At 39.9% G+C, this 18,218-nt stretch overlaps 1 protein-coding gene across 2 annotated transcripts; it reads left to right on the top strand.

Moving 5' to 3' along the window:
* The first annotated feature begins 2,492 nt into the window (after positions 1-2,492).
* Positions 2,493-15,799, top strand: diras1b (DIRAS family, GTP-binding RAS-like 1b). 2 transcript variants are annotated; one of them, XM_079452488.1, is made up of 2 exons: positions 2,493-2,649; positions 11,639-15,799. In XM_079452488.1, exon 2 carries the CDS (start codon positions 11,674-11,676, stop codon positions 12,268-12,270), a length of 597 nt encoding a protein of 198 aa, XP_079308614.1. In that variant the 5' UTR covers positions 2,493-2,649; positions 11,639-11,673; the 3' UTR covers positions 12,271-15,799. The 2 variants fall into 2 exon arrangements, with proteins under 2 accessions (XP_079308614.1, XP_079308613.1); XM_079452487.1 differs by lacking the exon at positions 2,493-2,649 and adding an exon at positions 4,980-5,070.
* Positions 15,800-18,218: the final 2,419 nt, after the last annotated feature.

Here is an 18,218-nt window from a genome sequence, read left to right as displayed (position 1 = left end):
AAACAATTAACCATGATTACATTAGAGTAACACAACAAATTTACCATGATCTTACTAAATAGGAGTAGAAAACTTAGTCTAAGAAGTACTAAATGCTATAAAATTTGGGTATCACGCTATGTCTTTACACTATTCAACGTGCTGGCTTCTATACTTTACATGGTCAACTTGTTAAAAAACGAGTTGGACGTATGGCGTAGTATTTCTGCACTTGATACACTCCCCCAGCGCCCCAACTTGTTTCGGAAAGTTTTTTTATCATTCTTGATCATGGGTCGTAAAAGGAATCCTATTCCTTTTATTGGACATTCTCCCGGAAAAGCACGATAAAGGCGAAAGAAAGAACCCGCCAACGGATGAGCAAGACCCGCTTACCATCAAGATTATCTGCGCTGCGTCAAGATGGGCTGCGCTGTGGCTCGTTACTCTTGAGATAGTAAAGTTGAGGTGTGTCTGTTTGTTCACGGCATTTCAGTGATGGCTGTTATATAAATGGTGGATATAACGCTGGATTTGGAGATCGTTTGAAACTGATAGATGGCGCGGTCCCAGTGCTAAAGATGCCGGACATGAACTGCAAGGTAAGTAAAACTAAGTCATATGTCTGTGTTTTGTTGGCAATCGGTGTGTATGTATAGGCCAGGGATTCGCAACATTTGGACCAAGAGCCATTTTTAGCCTCTCCCACCACATAAAATTTGTCTGGAGCTGCAAGATATATCTAACCTTTAAATAACTATAACACAGGTTATGAATGTAAGATAGTAGTTACCCAGTTGCACCACTAGGGTGGCAATATAGTGCGACTTTTACTGTATTTAGATGTTAGCAATTTATAAAATGTTGTCCCTGTCAAGAAGTATGAGTGTTTTAATAGGATAGTAGCGTCGCAGAGCTGCACGCGCTGCTTTAGTTATACTTCACCTTTTTTCTGTGAATCTTTGTTTCGGCCGGTTTTTGCGGCGTTTGATGAACAGCCACAAGAGCCCACTACTCTCCACATACGGATATCATGCGTAAACATTACGAGAAGTGCAATAGCCAGACAGGATTTAACCTATGCGGGTAAAGACCTAAAAGTTTGGTTTAAAGACGAAAAACTTACCAAGCAGAATGTTTTCTGACCATTCCTTTTCTAACACACGCATACCGTGTCTGGTGCTGTCTCACATCTGTCAAAGCACAAATAGAAACCTCTGCTCTCTGTATGTTTTTTCTGTCATCTTGAATGAAATATCTGAAAAGCAAATACATAGGAGGATTACACCAAACGGGTATGTGCCTCTTTCATCCACTTCGATCCAATCGACCAAAACGCATCTTTTAAAGACTGCAGGGATCCGCAGCAGGGGGGACAGAAGCCACGTGGGTTGCTGGCCCCTGGTAAAGGCACTAATATGAGATTGACAGAAACATTTTTGTTTAATGCATTGATGTTATTTCCTCTGAACCAGGAAATCAGGGCGGGACATTGACTGGGCCCTGCCCTTTAAAATAGCCTGTAGAGGGGGCAGATGGGAGCTTTTGATTAGTCAGCCATTTTTTTATGCTTTATTACATCAATGCCATAAGAACAAGAGGTATTATAGTCGCATTAACATTCGTTACCAAATAGAAACAAAAATAGAAAAGAAAGAAATAGAATTACATACATTTTAATGTTTTCAGCCCATTACATGTTTCCAGTGCTTTTTTGTTTTTTGCAAGAGATCTATATACAATTTAAAGTCATTAATAAAATGTGTAAAATTTGGTTTACCTTGAGCCCACTTTTTCTTATGTATATGCAATTTTCCTAATCGAAAAAAACACATGTATACCATGTTGTTGTTTACAGTTCAAATTATCATTTTAAACGCACACAAAAACGCATCAAATATAGAAATGTATCATACATTCCAGCTTTCTGTTAATATAGAATTCAATATCTTTCCAAAATAATCTTGAGAAAATGCAATGAAAAAAAGATGCAAAATGCTTTCTCTTTCTTGACCACAAAAGTCTGACAATTTTGATGAGAAGCTGAAGTGCAGAGTGACGTCACAGACATCGACGATCCGTTTTGATAGAGGTGATCTGTTTTGAATGAAAGCTTCTAAATGTGGATTTTTATGAACTTTACAGCTATTCTTGAGACAAACATATTTATTAAAGCAAAAAACCCGTTAATGCTGATATTATGGAGACTTACAAGATTTTTGGTTGGGCTCCGAAAATCATGTTTTTTTTTAATGAGCATTCCAATTAATATCAATCAAACTGCAGTAGGTCGGTTTGGTTGTAATCCACACAAACTCAAACACACAATAAAACAAAGCAAAAACACGATTTCTGGCTAATACACGCCAATGAATCAAACCGAAAACAAGCATTTTCCCAAGAGGTGTTTCTTTTACGTGTCCACCCCTTGTTTTGCAACATGTTTAAATCTCCCACTTTCTCTCCAGATTGAAGGAATTGAGATTGTGAGGAGGCGGGTGCGCGTGTGTTTTGCGCGTGAGAGAAGAGAGCGAGCTGCAGCTGAAACTGGAATCTATCGCCACTTCATTATTACTCCAAAATGCTTTAGTGCCGTGTTTGTTCTCGCTGTCGTTCATCCGAGCATCCGAGTCACGGATCGGTCAGTCGCGCGGGATCCGCCGAGTTCAGGTGAGTCGAAGCGCGCGCCGACGTACGGAATCAATGAATCGGGTGTGTTGTTTTTATGAATGCACACAGCACCGCGAGCCCGGACGACAGGTGCACATCTCCCCGTTAGACTTTCACTGCTTAACACTTGTATCTTTATCGTGGCAGGGTACGGATGCGCGCGTTGTGTTAACCGCACCGGTTTCCACTGTACGTGGCGTCATCAAAAGATATGAACAGAAGCGACAAACACGAAGGGAATCCGTTTCTTTAAACGCGTGTGATCAGCATCAGCATCACCGCCGGAGAAATGGAGAGCCTGCGGTTCTTTATGAATGAAACGGTCTGCGTATGGTATCGTGACGCTGGACTCATCGTTTACGCGCGACGCGTGTCCATCCTCCTCCGGCACAACCGGCTTAAATGTATAAGATGCGCACGTTTCTATAGCGGGTTTAAAGACCGCAACTCGTGAAACTGTATCGACTTCGGTCCCATATACATTCTTCTGTACATTTCCAGTGCACGTAGAAGGACGAGCATGCGTTTCGTGGAAACCGTACGTGCGCTTATGTCACTTTTACGTGACGAATGATACTGCAATATCCGGTTTTTTAAAAAGTGCACGTGGTTGTATTCGATAAGGCTTTTAAAATAAAAAGTGTTGATATAGTTACTTGCAATAGCTTGAATGGGGACTGTGCTACGTGAAGGGCACGTTGCGTAAAAAGATCCCCTGACCAGTGCATTAGTAAAATAATACATCATCATATATAGAGGCAAGGCATGACGCTCATGGCAGCCCTGTTGCGTTGATGCAGGCTTTGCCCATAATGCAATCTGATGCAGCAGTATACACTGAGAATCGTTTGCAGGCATCACTAATGGTGTTGTGCTGTAGGGCTAATATAACAATACCATATGGCGAATGGAGAAAGGGCGAATCACTGAATTTCATTATTTAAAAATAGACTTTTAAGATTATAGATGTAGTAGTATTACTATTAAAAGCAATATGCGTGAGACTTCCCCTCTTTTGAAGCTTGCCGTAATAAAGGGGTCAGGTGTTATCCCTTTAGCTTGTCTTTGGAGTTCTTCCCTCTCCGAAATGTACAGTGACAGATGGGTCCCGCCGCTGTTCCCGAAAACCCCAGGCTTAGATAGAGACAGCCCTGTAACAGCTTAAAGTGATCTTGGCACTTAAGAGCACTCTGGCCGGATTGCAGTCAGATGAAATGTGTTGTCTTTTGGTTCTGTACCAAGAGGCTTTGCTGGGCTCTGGGGCATGAGAGATGCAGCTAAACGAATGCTACTGTCTCCGCAACCTCCTGTGTGATTTAATGAGGTTATTTAATGGTCCACGTGTGCGGCAGAGGAAAACGTGATATCGGTTGCGTTCGAAGTCTGCGAAGACTCGTGTTTTATTTTTAGGGCCAAAGGAGGTCTGTTCATACACAGGTTTTTAGATTAGCTATCGTGCATCCAAATTTTGGCATTTATAGCCCACCACAGCCATTCATCTTGTGAAAATTCCTGTCTAGGGAGTTGCAGCGCTATTATCTAATTAATGAACTAGACATATAGCGGCTAATGGAGAAAAAGCACTGCGCATCAGGACTAGCAAAAAAAATCAATGGATTTGCACGTTTCTGAATATGTTGATGTTCTCCGGCAGCAAACTCTAAATCATTTGCAAATAATAATCGATGACGTTTATTTGGGGAGGACTATCCATTCATTTTTGGTAGGTTTCGTTGGCCTTTGAAAAACTCAACTTATTAGACATCTCTGTACAAATGTAAGCATTAAGGTTTATTTCATATTACAGCATAGTTCAAATTATTTTTTTATCGTTTATTCACCCTCGTGCGGTTCAAATGCTGAATATGAATCTTTCCACTGCGAAATACAAAAGAAGATATTTAGAGAAATGTCAATGTTGTCCGGTTACCAACATCCTTCAAGATATCGTAACTTTCGTTTCCTGCAAAAGAAAGAAAGTCACGCATAGGATGAATCAATGACAACAAAATGTTCATTTTGGGGTGAACTACAGTTCCTCCATCCGACGTGCCAGTCAGTAATAGAGAAAAAACAACGCATCTTTAATAAACATGACATATTTTCACTTTTGTGAAACCAACGGTCTGTTATTTGAATCAAAGATCTCACATGATGTTTAATATATATTCATGCACGCTGTGTGCGTATGGTCCGGCTTCATCTGGAGCTTTGCTCTGTGCTGTGGATGCATGCTGGGAGCGTTAAATCCTTTGAATTGGGTCAGTAGAAGCACGTTCAGCAGGACGGACGAGGGAAAGCACAATGATTAGCCGCTAAGCCCAGCCCACAGAGGAGCAATCTGTTTGACCCATCGACTGGACGCAGAGGGATGTTTTCGTGCAGCGTTGGCAGGGAGACGATTCAACTAGAACGTTCATGGTAAGGTAAAATGCAACGGAGTGATGAGCCGCTCGGCTGTAGCAGTCGCATTTGTTCAGTTGAGTTAATGAGATGGTTTGCAGTGTTTTAATGCGTTTATTGTGTCAGTTGTGACTCAAGCTCCGGGATTTGGAATGATGAGGTTTTGTGCACAGATATTCACGTATTAAAATGTTGTTGTTTGTGAATTTCTTATTTACAGAAATATGACATAGCAATCTATAATCACATGAATTTTAGTTGGATTTATGTGTAAAGAACTTCAAAGGAATCTGATTGGATGTGTGAATTTGATCCCAATAACCGTATCTTTATAGTTATAGTTCTGTTCTTGGTGTGAGCAAACCTTCAGTCTGGTAAGTATTTGTTTAGTGCCAGTGGTCGTTTGGATCAAGTGTTTTATTGTTTTTCTGCACAGCCGATTGAGTAAATTTGAGCTAATCCAGACAGCATTTGGCGCATGGATGTGGCAGATGGTGACGGGGTATTTTTAGGCTTCAGCCCTGTTCTCGGAAGTCCGAATTTTTAGCTACGATACTGTACACACTGTATTATACAAATGTACACGTGCAACTGAAGTCCACCTGTAGGATTGGAAAACACCTGATTCCTGTGACCATAGTAATTGTGTGCTATTGGAGGAAGGGCATCTCCCAGAAGAATAATTGCTTGGGGGATTTTACAGAGTGTACAAATCTCAGCAGAGATGCAGATCTAAATGGAGATCTCAGTTTTGTTTTGTGTGTTTTATACAAGCAGTTGTTGAGGTTCATTAAACGACCGAGCTGTACATTATTGGATGGCATAATCCATATTATTGGTCTTTGATTCTGATCGGTTGAGCCACGTTCCAATTTTGATCTCAACACGGAGTTCTCCTCAACAGCTGTAAAAGTTTTAAGCTAAGAGTTTCCTCTCAAAACCTATTCGCAATGCTTTTTAGAGCGAATTTTACTAAAGAGCAAGGGCGAGGTTGACCTCGTTGCTATGGATGATGTCAGCAAGCTTACGGACCATGACCACAATGATTGGCTGATAGAGGATGGGTCGCTCATTTGGTCTGATCTTCTTTGGTCATTTATTCGTAGGAATATTATAGAAAGAGGAATCATTTAAATTAAGATCTTGAAATAAAATTGTACTCATATTCAAATAAAATATGGGAGAATGAAGTATGAAGAGTGAAGAGTTGTTGACAAAAACAGATGACTCAAGTTATTATTATCACGGTTTTTATTGTGTATTCCAATTAATAACAATTAAACAATTCGTTTTGTATTGTTTTTATTAAGTAACAAGTATTGTAACAATTACAATAAAACACAATAAACATGATTTCTGAAATATTTAAAAAAAAGGAGTCATCTTTTGCAAATAAACTATACTGTTTTCATATCAAATAAATATATGTTCAGCACAATTGTTATAGATAAACAATTCGCTCTTCATGGTTAAGCTTGTTGTCATGACGTCTTTCTAACCGCTGACTTTATTACATAGTATTACTAAGTATTTTTACTTAGTTTTACTATGTTTCTTGGCCTTGCTACGCATATGAAATAACTGTTTTATAATAAAGTCAGATAGACAAAATTCCAAGTTGATAAACTGCCAAGACAACAAAGTCAAACTTAAAGACGTTTATTTATCAAACTCCACTTTGCGTCGTGCCTAATAAAACACCTCAGCTGTTATGAACTGCACTGTAAACCATTGCTTCGCAGGGCTTATTGCTTTATTATTTCATAGAGAAGCTTGAACTTTGTAGAATTAGATAAATAATGTTATTCAGTCGATGTAATATGAATCTGTCATCTTGGAATATAAAGGTATATCTGACATTTATGTCAACATTTAGGTATTCTCAAAGTGACAACTTATTTATATTATGTGATGTTTTTTTAAGTTTAAGTTTAAGAAATCGTTGGTTCAGAAGAGACGTGACATTGTGGAGAAAAGATGCACAAATCTACTCTTAAAGTAGATTAGAGTTGACATGTTTTCATTCATTTCGAATAGTAGAAATAAAGGAGATGTAACAGAGATTTGAGTCATAATCTCTGTGGCGGGATTCAGATTGAAAATCAAAGGATTGCAATATATAGAAAGTTTCAGACTGCTTTCAGACTTTTACGTCTGAATAAATTTCTTCATTATTGCAGTGCGTTGGTTTATCTCGAAACACGCTTTAGTGACTCGAGTCTTTCTTCCTTCTTTTCAATATGCACTCATTTGTTCAATTTTGCCTCATTGCCAGACTCGGTCATTGTTGAGAAGTTTCAGGGAGTTTAAGTTAAGGAAACCTTATCTGCTTTGCTTTGATTCGCACCATGAAAAAAGATAATGGGAAAATACAGAACCGAATCGAGCGCTTTTTTCTATTTCCTCCCTTCGTCCCATTATGTCTCCCTGCCTCTTTATCCCACACGTCCCTTCTTTTTCTGTGGATGCATGCAGAAACCTGCACTTTAATGCAGGTACAGACGTATGAATTGGTCCGGAAAGCTTCAGACCAACATGTGTGCACACAGCCAGTTCTCTTCTGACGCCGGCGCACTCTAATGTACACGTGCAGATGCTTCCCCATCCCCTGTCACCATCTTCAGTACTAAGCCACATACATCTGATTCCCACAGAATGAGTCAGTGTTGAGCACAAAGCCCTTTATTCTTCGTGAGAATGTTGGTACCCATGGGGATATGACGACGGAGGCACCAGCGAAAGCTGCTTTTACTGATAAAGAGAAGGCAGCTCTTTAGACAGTATATTATGTGCTTCTCGGTCAGATTAGAGCAGACTCGGGGCTAATGGAGGCAGCTTGATGGGCATCCTCCAGAATACAATGCAGTGATTCACTCCAAGGCTCCGGTGCCAGCGTGGCTATTGAATAGAAACACAGGCTATTTTAAGCGTGATGTGCATTTTTGTATGTACTGTATAGAAATAAGAAATAGGGCTTTAATTAATAAGAGCCATGCACACTTAATACGAAAGCGGTTCTGGGGTGACACGTGAGCCGGTCGCTGGGAGCGTATCATTTAATAGTGGATCATGAACGTCAATTACAGTGTGCTGCCGATTCCAGTAAAGGAGGTCAAACACGGGCCAGAAGCACTGCGTCTTTAACAACACATTGTTTTTATGAGTACCGCATGACACACACTGGCTGTGTTCAAAATCCTGTCGCAAAGTTTAATATAACATTCAACTTTATTTAGTTAATATTATATTATATGATATTTTTCTCGAATGTTTCTACATGCTGACAGTATTTTTTAGGGATGCACCGATATGCGCATTTTGGCCGATAACCGATAATTATTTAACATCGGAAGCCGATAACCGATATATTGGCCGACGTACATAATCTAAATATTATTATAAAATTCCCTTCAAAAACATTCACTGCAGAAAACAAGGTAACCTTTAGTTCTCTTTTTTCCCTTGAAAATCATGTACCAAGCCTATTTTACACCAGTTAAGGATTCTTCAACCATCAAACTCTTCTGGTATTTTTTTTATTTAATAAACAAACGATAGATGTTCTTCCAGAGCAACCCAGAAAAGTGTTCTTTATAGTCACATGTCTAAAAATAATTCAGACAGCAGTCCCACTCAAACAATATGCTTTTGTTCCTACATTGTACACATTCATAAATACTGTATCTACATACTGTACCTACATCAACAATGTTTCGCTAATAGCAATGATCACGACAGACAGTACTGTATATAAATATATTTTTAAGTTTAACCAGAGGAAATGATTCATGATTTATCGGCTATAATATATCGACATCCCTACTATTTGGCATGTGACTGTGTCCAATATCATCATGATATTGAGTTGTGTTACAAAAATGGATTGAAAAAGGTTGGAAGAGGCAGAAATTGAACCGCAGCTGGACCATTATTTACTCGCCCTCATTTTATTGAGAATTTCATTATATTAATAATTTTATTTATAAGTGCTTATAATAAATCAAAATTGAGTAATACAAAAAAACATTAAAAGTTGTTTCTGTTTTGTATATGCCCTATTTGTAAAGTACTGTATATAGTTAGGAACAATTATTCTCCAAGCACTACAAGATGAGCTAAAGCTCCCATTAAGGACCCATGATCATTAAACTGACTCTACCGGAGTGTGTGGTTAGCAAACAGATGGAAGTTACACAATGCCCATACCATTGAGCCAACATTACCCTTCCCATCTTAATATCCGAGTGATTTACAGTATTCCACATTCACTCTGTTAAAAGCAAGGTCATTCCCAAATCCAGCTGCATCAGCACGTTGCTGCAAGTGTGCTGTGGAGAACCTTGAACGAGGGACATGCATTATAATCTCCGCCCGTGCCAAAGTTAATCTATAATAGAGTTTGGCTGGAATAGCGAGACGTTGTACCAGTATTAATAAGCTCGGCAGCTCTCCGGCCCCTCCACGAGGGACTTAAATAGATAACACGGCACGGCGCAGATCGACATCAATCACAGAGCACAAGCAGGTGAGACAGGGCACCGGCCTGTCAGAGGTCTGAAATCCGCAGACACCGGCATTGATCAAAGGCTCGGCGTCCTCTGTTCATTGATTCGACGGCACGCAGGGTGTGAGCGAGAGGGTGGGAGGCACCAGGGCTCCGGCGAGATGAGAGGTCGACTGATGTTCGGATCGCTGCACCCTGTCAAGCGTGTCGCTGCGCTTTAAGCCCATAGTGCAAGTGCCTTGGTTCAACACAGGGCGGTTGCAGTAGTTTCCTCGCTTTTTTGAGGAACTTCACTGTCAAATTTGCATTCGTTTAATCGGATAAATCGCAACTGATTCACATTCCCGATAAATCTGTGTTTTTTTCTTGATGTTGAGCAGAAGTGATATTGATGAACCTTGTGGTAGTCTCCATTCGTACTAGTGTGAAATGAAGGTATTGATTCCGGATCTCGAAATGGGTGTAAAGCCTGGAAATTGTGTCTTTGCATAATCTATACGCAATTCAATGTTTGTAGTTGGCCGACACTGATGAATGTTGTGTGTCTCCAAATTGTTGAGTTTGAGCATGCCATGAAAAGAAATGCATCACCTGTTCACCTGCGACCACACAAAGGCCACGACACAGGTGCATAACAAAAGCCGCCAATGCACACTGATACTGTAAATGTGATGTAATACATCCAGGAAGGGAATATTCGAGTCACATAAGCACATATTAGAGCCTATTGGAAGTCTTACGCTCAAAAAATCTGCCAGACAGATACGGATGCTTTACGATCGTGTTCTCGGCAGTGTTTCAAATGATTGTTTTGGCTCGGAGGCAATAAATAATGCACTGCTGTAAACTGCAGCGGGAGATTGAGAGCGTCTGAGGGGAAAGCACGGATACATAATGACGGGATACAGGATTTCATAATGGCATGATGGATCGTGAGGCTCATATCTCTTTCCTCAGAAAAGGCACTTGAGTCTTGTCTAGATGCAGAAATGTCTCTACTCGCACTTCGTGCCACTTTTGAGTAACAGAGATAAATGTCCGATGAATAGATAATGAGCATGTTAAGTGTTTAAGGCATGTCGGATTATAAAAGGTGTCACATCGTGTCCAGCGGTGCGATGCGAGGCGTTTCCGTGGATCTTTTGTGAATTAGAAAAAAGCCACTAAACGCAAGTTAAGGAGTCCATATCTTCCCCAGCGTGTCCGTTCATTCAGCATCCCTCCTCATATCAAGGATCAAGTGTTTACCAGAGAGCTTCTCAAGATTCCAATGGGATAACACCTCCCCAAAACATGCCAAAAGAAACATTTCTTGACATTTGTCTTGATAATAAAAATATGTATACGATAAATTGATTAAATATACCGTAGTCTCTTAACTATATAGACCTCGGATGATGACCTCTAACTATGATTTACTATAGATCTCGGCTGATTGAAACAACCGACACAAGATTCAAAATGTCCAACGAATATCTTAACGATTTTATTATTTATGTAGGATTACAGACATATTCATAATAAATACATATAACCGGAAGTGCTATAGTGGTATATTGTAAACTATAGTTACATTTGTTGTTGTAACTAAAGCCTTAAGTATTTACTATAAGTAAATAAATGCAAATTGAATAAATAGTAACAGAGCATAACAGTATATTATGACAATTATATACTATACTTTTACCGTACTTTTACAATAATATACTACAGTGTACCACAGTGTTTTATTGAATATTAAAACATTTTGATCCCTGCAATACCGCTACGGCCCACCAAGATCCACAGTTAGGAAATCGCTGGTTTACCATATATCCTTTGATATTTTAAATATTGTTTTTACCCAAACTTGAACATGATACAAGTTTAAATGAGGTGACATGACAGCATTTTCATATAGTGAAAAGAAAGAAAGTAGTTTACACCCGTGATGCTTACTATGAGGGGACTAAATTAAGAGAGAGCTTTCTTGTTTTAAATAAACTATTCCTTTAAGATTCCGTTGACTCACAAATTCATGAAATGCAGCTTTAACATGATCGTGCACTAGAAGCGTAATCCTCATACATTTCTTTGTTTTAGGTCTAAAAAGTAAGAGGCTCACCTGAAGGCCCAAGATGCCAGAACAGAGCAACGACTACCGTGTGGTGGTGTTTGGAGCAGGAGGCGTGGGGAAGAGCTCGCTGGTGCTGCGCTTCGTGAAAGGCACTTTCCGGGACACCTACATCCCGACGGTAGAAGACACGTACCGGCAGGTGATCAGCTGCGACAAGAGCGTCTGCACTCTACAGATCACCGACACCACCGGCAGCCACCAGTTTCCCGCCATGCAGCGGTTGTCCATCTCCAAAGGCCACGCCTTCATCCTGGTCTACTCCATCACCAGCAAGCAGTCCCTCGAAGAATTAAAGCCCATATACCAGCAGATCGTCGCTATCAAGTGCAACATGGAGAACATCCCCATCATGCTCGTGGGCAACAAGAGCGACGAGACTCAACGGGAGGTGAAGACGGATGACGGAGAGGCCCAAGCCAAGACCTGGAAGTGTGCTTTCATGGAGACCTCGGCTAAAACCAACCACAACGTCACCGAGCTGTTCCAGGAGCTGCTCAACCTGGAGAAGAAGAGGAACATGAGTTTAAACATCGACGGCAAGCGCTCCGGGAAGCAAAGCAGGGCCGACAAGCTGAAGGGTAAATGCAGCGTCATGTAGACGGAAGACGGAGACACCGGGCGATACGGCCGAGATGGAGAGATAAAATGACAAAGGAACTGGAGATAGCGTTTAACTCATCGTGCTTATTTCCAGCGGCAAGCATTTGGCTCTGACACCCTTGATTTCATCCCTCACCATCAGTCTTGGCCTTAACAAGTACAGCTCCATTCATACGGCCTTGTCTGTTTCTTTTCTATATTCTACATCAAGAGGCTTCATCTGGTTTCAGACAAACGCAATAGTTTTGTTTTGCTATTTTCCATTGTTTTTCTTTTATTAAATGCCTACAAAAACAAACGGTTAAAGTTGAGTTTGGCTTTATAATGGCGGTGAGGTCAAGAGCCAAACCTGATTTTGCACATGTAGCAACTAAAGTTGAAGTCTATATTTATTCATGAAAATTATTGAATTATTATTCAAGTTAACAGCAGTAAAAATAACAGTAAAATACAATGTTTAGTTTTATATTTTAATTTTTCTTTTGCTGTTATGCAACAGGTTATGGTTAGGTTGGAGAACGTGTCAGTGTGATTATGGCTAAAAAAGGATGCTTTAATGTAAGAAAACATTTAAACGAATCGCCCTTTAATAATGTTGTTTATAAACCACCTTGCTTTGTTGTTCTAATAACACTAGGTTTATTTTTGCATCATCTGAAAGTGGTAGTTCGCCCCAAAATGGGTCATCATTCTTTCACCCTCTTTTCATTTCAAACCTGTGCGACTTTCTTTCTTCTGCACAACACAAAAGAAGATATTTTGGAGAATGTTGGTATCCAAACTTAAACACAAACCTGGCGCGTGCTGCCGTTGTTTGGTTACAGACTTCAAAATTTTTCTTTTGTGTTGTGCAGAAGAAAGAAAGTCACACAGGTTTGATTTGACGTGAGGGTAAAAAATCGATGAAAGAAATGTCATATCTTTAAATAACGACGGACAAAATTGAAGACAATCATTTGTTGAACACCGTCGATTGGGTATTCGCTTTGCAAAATGTTTAAATGAATATAGATCGTTGAGATTCCATGCACACATGCTTATGTAAATCAACAAGCACTCAGCCGTCATCAACTCCAATATTCCGGCTCTCTATATTCAGACACTTCTAGCCTCTTCGGAGTGGCCATCTTCATTTTCTCCAGATGAACTGCAAATTTTTACACAAGTGTGATTGAGACGGTAGGAAATCTGGAACTCACAGGAATGAATTTGCATGAGGTGTCCGTTGGCAGAGGGTGCACGTTGGCACGGCGGGCGTTGTTCGAGCCCTGTATGTCCTGCCCGTCTACTGTTTCCCCCACACTCCAAAGACAAACCGGTCAGGTGAATTCGAGCGAGCGTTAATATGTTTGTGTGGATTAAAAGAGTGTTATGACAAAACAATCATTTAAACTGTTTACTTGCTCGAGCATTAGAAACTAGTTTCCAAATGAAAGATTTTCATTCAAAAATCCCATCAAAGTATCATCCATGAGACAACCTTGAGACTTTTTCCCCTGAAACTCTTATATTTACTTTACCCTGCAGATGTTGTGTCCTAAATGACCCGATACCTGCGAGAAACAATAACACCAACCTGATTCCGTTTCAGTAAACTCAGCCTTTGAAATAAGAAACAATTGTAATACAAAAAAGGTATTATTTTGATTTTACCATCTGATTGCCTTGTACAAATATGCATTGCATCGCAAAAGCGCCCCTTTAATACGCTTTCAGGTCGTGCACTGAGTACATACAGACAGCATTGTGTCATCCGTGTTGGCCTGCATGCGTACAAAGACACTTTTTGAGTCGAGACATAAAACACCTGCTACTCAGAAACATGCAACACGAAGTTCAGTGACACGATGGGTTTTATAAAAGCGATAGTATTCGTCGTCTCACCTCTGTTTTTGTGTTTGTTCAGTTTGCAGTTTATTTAGGAGATCCTGATCTAATTCGCAGTACAGTTTACGTATGCAAATGTATGCAAGTTTACTTTGTGAGATAACTAGAAAAGATTTCATGTACGGTTCACCAAAAAAATTATGATTACTCGAGTTGATGCAGATCTGTATAATCTGTTGAACACAAAAGGCGATATTTTGAAGAATGTAGGAAAGAAAACAGTTCTGGGGCACTTTTAACTTTACCATTGTATTTTTTTTCTACTATTGAAGTCAACGATGGCCCACAACTGTTTGGTTTCAACCCTCTTCCAAATATATGTCTCAGTGTTCACCAGAACAAACAAATGATACAGATTTGGAACAACATGAGGGTGAGTAAACCATGACAGAATCTTCGTTTTGGGGTGAACTGTCCCTTTAACAAATATGACATTTGCATTTGGTTATAATAATTTAATCGTGTAAAAAAATGAGGTATTATACAGAATGTTAAATAACTCGCATATATACCGATGACGCACTACAATAGAATAAAAAAGTAAGTACATTTTGTTTATTGGCAATCCCTCCAACTCATTTTTAACCCCCAGAAAATGGTGCAATAATTTACCCCCATCGAATCGCAAGCAAATGATGCAATCACGTCATGGTTACAACATTTCCCTCGCATATCCATCTGCAGAGTATTGCTGAGAGAGAAAGTTGCTTTTTAACAGCAATGTAATTTTCTTAATTCGGTACAGCGTGCCAATCCACCTTGCCGCATGAAGTCTAGTCCCGAATACGGTGGAGTATATAAATTGATGTGTTCAATCTCTATAAAGCCCACTCAGCTGGTGTATGACTCACACTGCTGATACCATCGCAGGCCCTGCAAACATGCTTGGGAGAAAAACTGCAGTATATTGGACATTTCACATGCGTGGTGCATCTCTCTGATGAGTGTCAGAGACCCGCCACGCGTTTGCAGACTTGCCTCTCCACCGATATGTATCGACAAGCATTTTGTAAACCATGCATCTTATCATTGTAAATACATCGTAAAGAAGATGATGCTTTGTAAAGTGACTCCCGCGCGGATGACATCGGAAACAGTCGCAAGATCATCCGGAGGAAATTCATTTTAGACCTCTTCGAGCACTCATTGATGTACATGTGAAGTCAGGATCCGGTCTTCGTGCATTTCTCAGATTGTATCTTAAATCTGGTTTACACAGCGAGCACTTTAAATGCCCAAGGGTAATGGAATGTACTGTGAAACACATTGTAAATCATTCATATGTAAATGATGGCTTTCATTTCATCATTCAGACAGCGCATGGTCCTAATAGATGTTAGCCAGCATGAGGGCAAGGAACAACACTGTGAAGTGACTTTCTAACGTACATCCTTTGCTTTTTGTTTCTTTTCGTTTCCTCCGTTCATTTTTGTATAATATTTTATACGTTTTTTTATTTATAGCTGTTAGCCCTTATTACTACTATGTATGGTATGTCTTTTAGCAATAGTCTTCCGAAGACATGGTATGCTGTGCTTACGCATCTCAAATGAAGGAAAATACTTCTACATGATATACGAATATATAACTTCGAATATTCTCTATAATAAATCTGATTTTCCTAATAAAACCGTTAAAGCAAAAACTGATTCTTTTTTGACCCGAGCACTTCAAGACCATTTGCTAAACCCGGTTGCCATGGCAACGTGATGGGGAACGTCACACCTTCGGATGACCCGGATGTGGATACTTGATTCCACAAATGGAGGGGTTCAGTAGCACAAGCACTAAAGCCTTAACTGTGTGCATGCAATGCTCAAAGTAAAGTTCAAGAGACACGTTGAGTCAAAGTCTTTGCTGAACCAAATGCATGACAGTCGATTTAAGGATTGTATTATTACTTTCTAATATTAATTTCACTAAAATTGGCAATTCTAATGCCCGCTTTGCACTGTAAATCTTATAATATACATTTTAAAACATGTGCTGAAACGTACTCATACGGTGGTCTAAAATGTTTATGGATGATGGCTTGAAAAAACGGTTTCTTTTCTAATGCAACAAGTCAATAAATGAAGTTTTGTAGCTTGCGTAGATGAAGCATTCAATTTATTTTAGGTTTTAAAGACAGTATTCTTCAATGTGACGTTCTGTGAATCAGAAGAGAAAAATGTATGTCTGCTGTGGAACCAGAATGAATCAACTCTCCTGTGACTGTGGTCCACTGCTTCATCCTCCCTCATCCCCCAACATCCGCACCACCCCATTTCTCTCTCAGCCGTGTGGCAGACGCAGCCTGTTTAACGTGCTCCTGCTATCACGGAGGAGACTTCAAAGAGCAGGAGTATGGTCTAGAAATCACACAGACATCAGCTAAATGTTATGTTGCAGAGGAAACGCACTAAAAGTATTTATCCTCCCCATTTACTATAAATACATCACACTGTAACTACAGCAGCTGTCCGGCGCTTTATGTGTTTCCACAAATCATTTGGGAACCTTGAAAAACCAAAGGCACAATGAGAATCCTGCATATAGGGCTCATGCGGAAATTCCCTGCGGTCTCGAAAGAAAACACATAGTGGTTCTGCGCAAACACATGAAGGTAAACATCTTCATATGTATACTGTAGATACTGTTTATTACGTATGTGACTTTTCACCGCTATTATTCCTGCTTCTTATCTGTTCGGACAGTGAGACTCGCACTGTGCGCTCTTTAAATGCAACACACTCAAAAGAGGTTTTGTGTTACAGTACAGCCGACCACATTATTACTTCCCCAAGCTTGATGATAACTATGCCACATTTACTGCAAAATGGCCACTATATACCCTTTAAATCACCTGATTTCATTCTTAAACTTTGACCTTTGAAACAGGTTTCTTTTAGTCTGCAATACACAGTTTGTTCATCTGCAATACGTCTCAGAGAACGTCTTTAATACATCTACTAAAGATCTGGAAACATCTGCTGCGTACATCTTAGAAAGAGCTGTTGCTCATCCATTCTAAATAAAACACGTCTTACAGACGTCTTCTAGATGTCTATATGACTTCTGACAGCAGACATCGTAAGAAAACATCCGCTAAACATCTTAGAAAGAGCTGTTGCTCATTCATTCTAAATCATACACATCTTACAGACGTCTTCTAGATGTCTATATAACGTCTGACAGCAGACATCGTAAGAAAACATCCGCTAAACATCTTAGAAAGAGCTGTTGCTCATCCATTCTAAATCATAATCATCTTACAGAAGTCTTCTAGATGTCTTTATGACTTCTGACAGCAGACATCGTAAAAACATCCGCTAAACATCTTAGAAAGAGCTGTTGCTCATCCATTCTAAATCATACACATCTTACAGACGTCTTCTAGATGTCTATGTGACTTCTGACAGCAGACATCGTAAGAAAACATCCGCTAAACATCTTAGAAAGAGCTGTTGCTCATTCATTCTAAATCATAATCATCTTACAGACGTCTTCTAGATGTCTATATGACTTCTGACAGCAGACATCGTAAGAAAACATCCGCTAAACATCTTAGAAAGAGCTGTTGCTCATTCATTCTAAATCATAATCATCTTACAGACGTCTTCTAGATGTCTATGTGACTTCTGACAGCAGACATCGTAAGAAAACATCCGCTAAACATCTTAGAAAGAGCTGTTGCTCATTCATTCTAAATCATAATCATCTTACAGACGTCTTCTAGAGATCTACGTGATGTCTGACAGCAGACGTCTCCGAGACGTATCGCAGACGAGCAAACGATGTATTGAAGATGTAAATGCAGACGTCAAATAATCGTAAGCCAGATGTATGTGTGCTATCAGGGTTTAGTCCGATCTAACAGCTTCAAATCAAGCATTCATCTGTAAGTCGCTTTGGATAAAAGCGTCTGCTAAATGCCTAAATGTAAATGTATTTACGCGGTGTTACCTACGGAGTCCGTCATCTCATCCACCACTAAAACTAAATGGTATTTTAAAGCAGATACTGCACAGACACCTCTCTCTCTTCCCAAGCAAAATAAGCGCCTGCGTCCGCAGATGT

The sequence above is a fragment of the Barbatula barbatula genome, assembly GCF_947034865.1.
Source record: "Barbatula barbatula genome assembly, chromosome: 3".
NCBI classification, from domain to species: domain Eukaryota; kingdom Metazoa; phylum Chordata; class Actinopteri; order Cypriniformes; family Nemacheilidae; genus Barbatula; species Barbatula barbatula.
The sequence above is the reverse complement of the archived record's forward strand: the minus strand, read 5'-3'. Positions and strand labels throughout refer to the sequence as shown.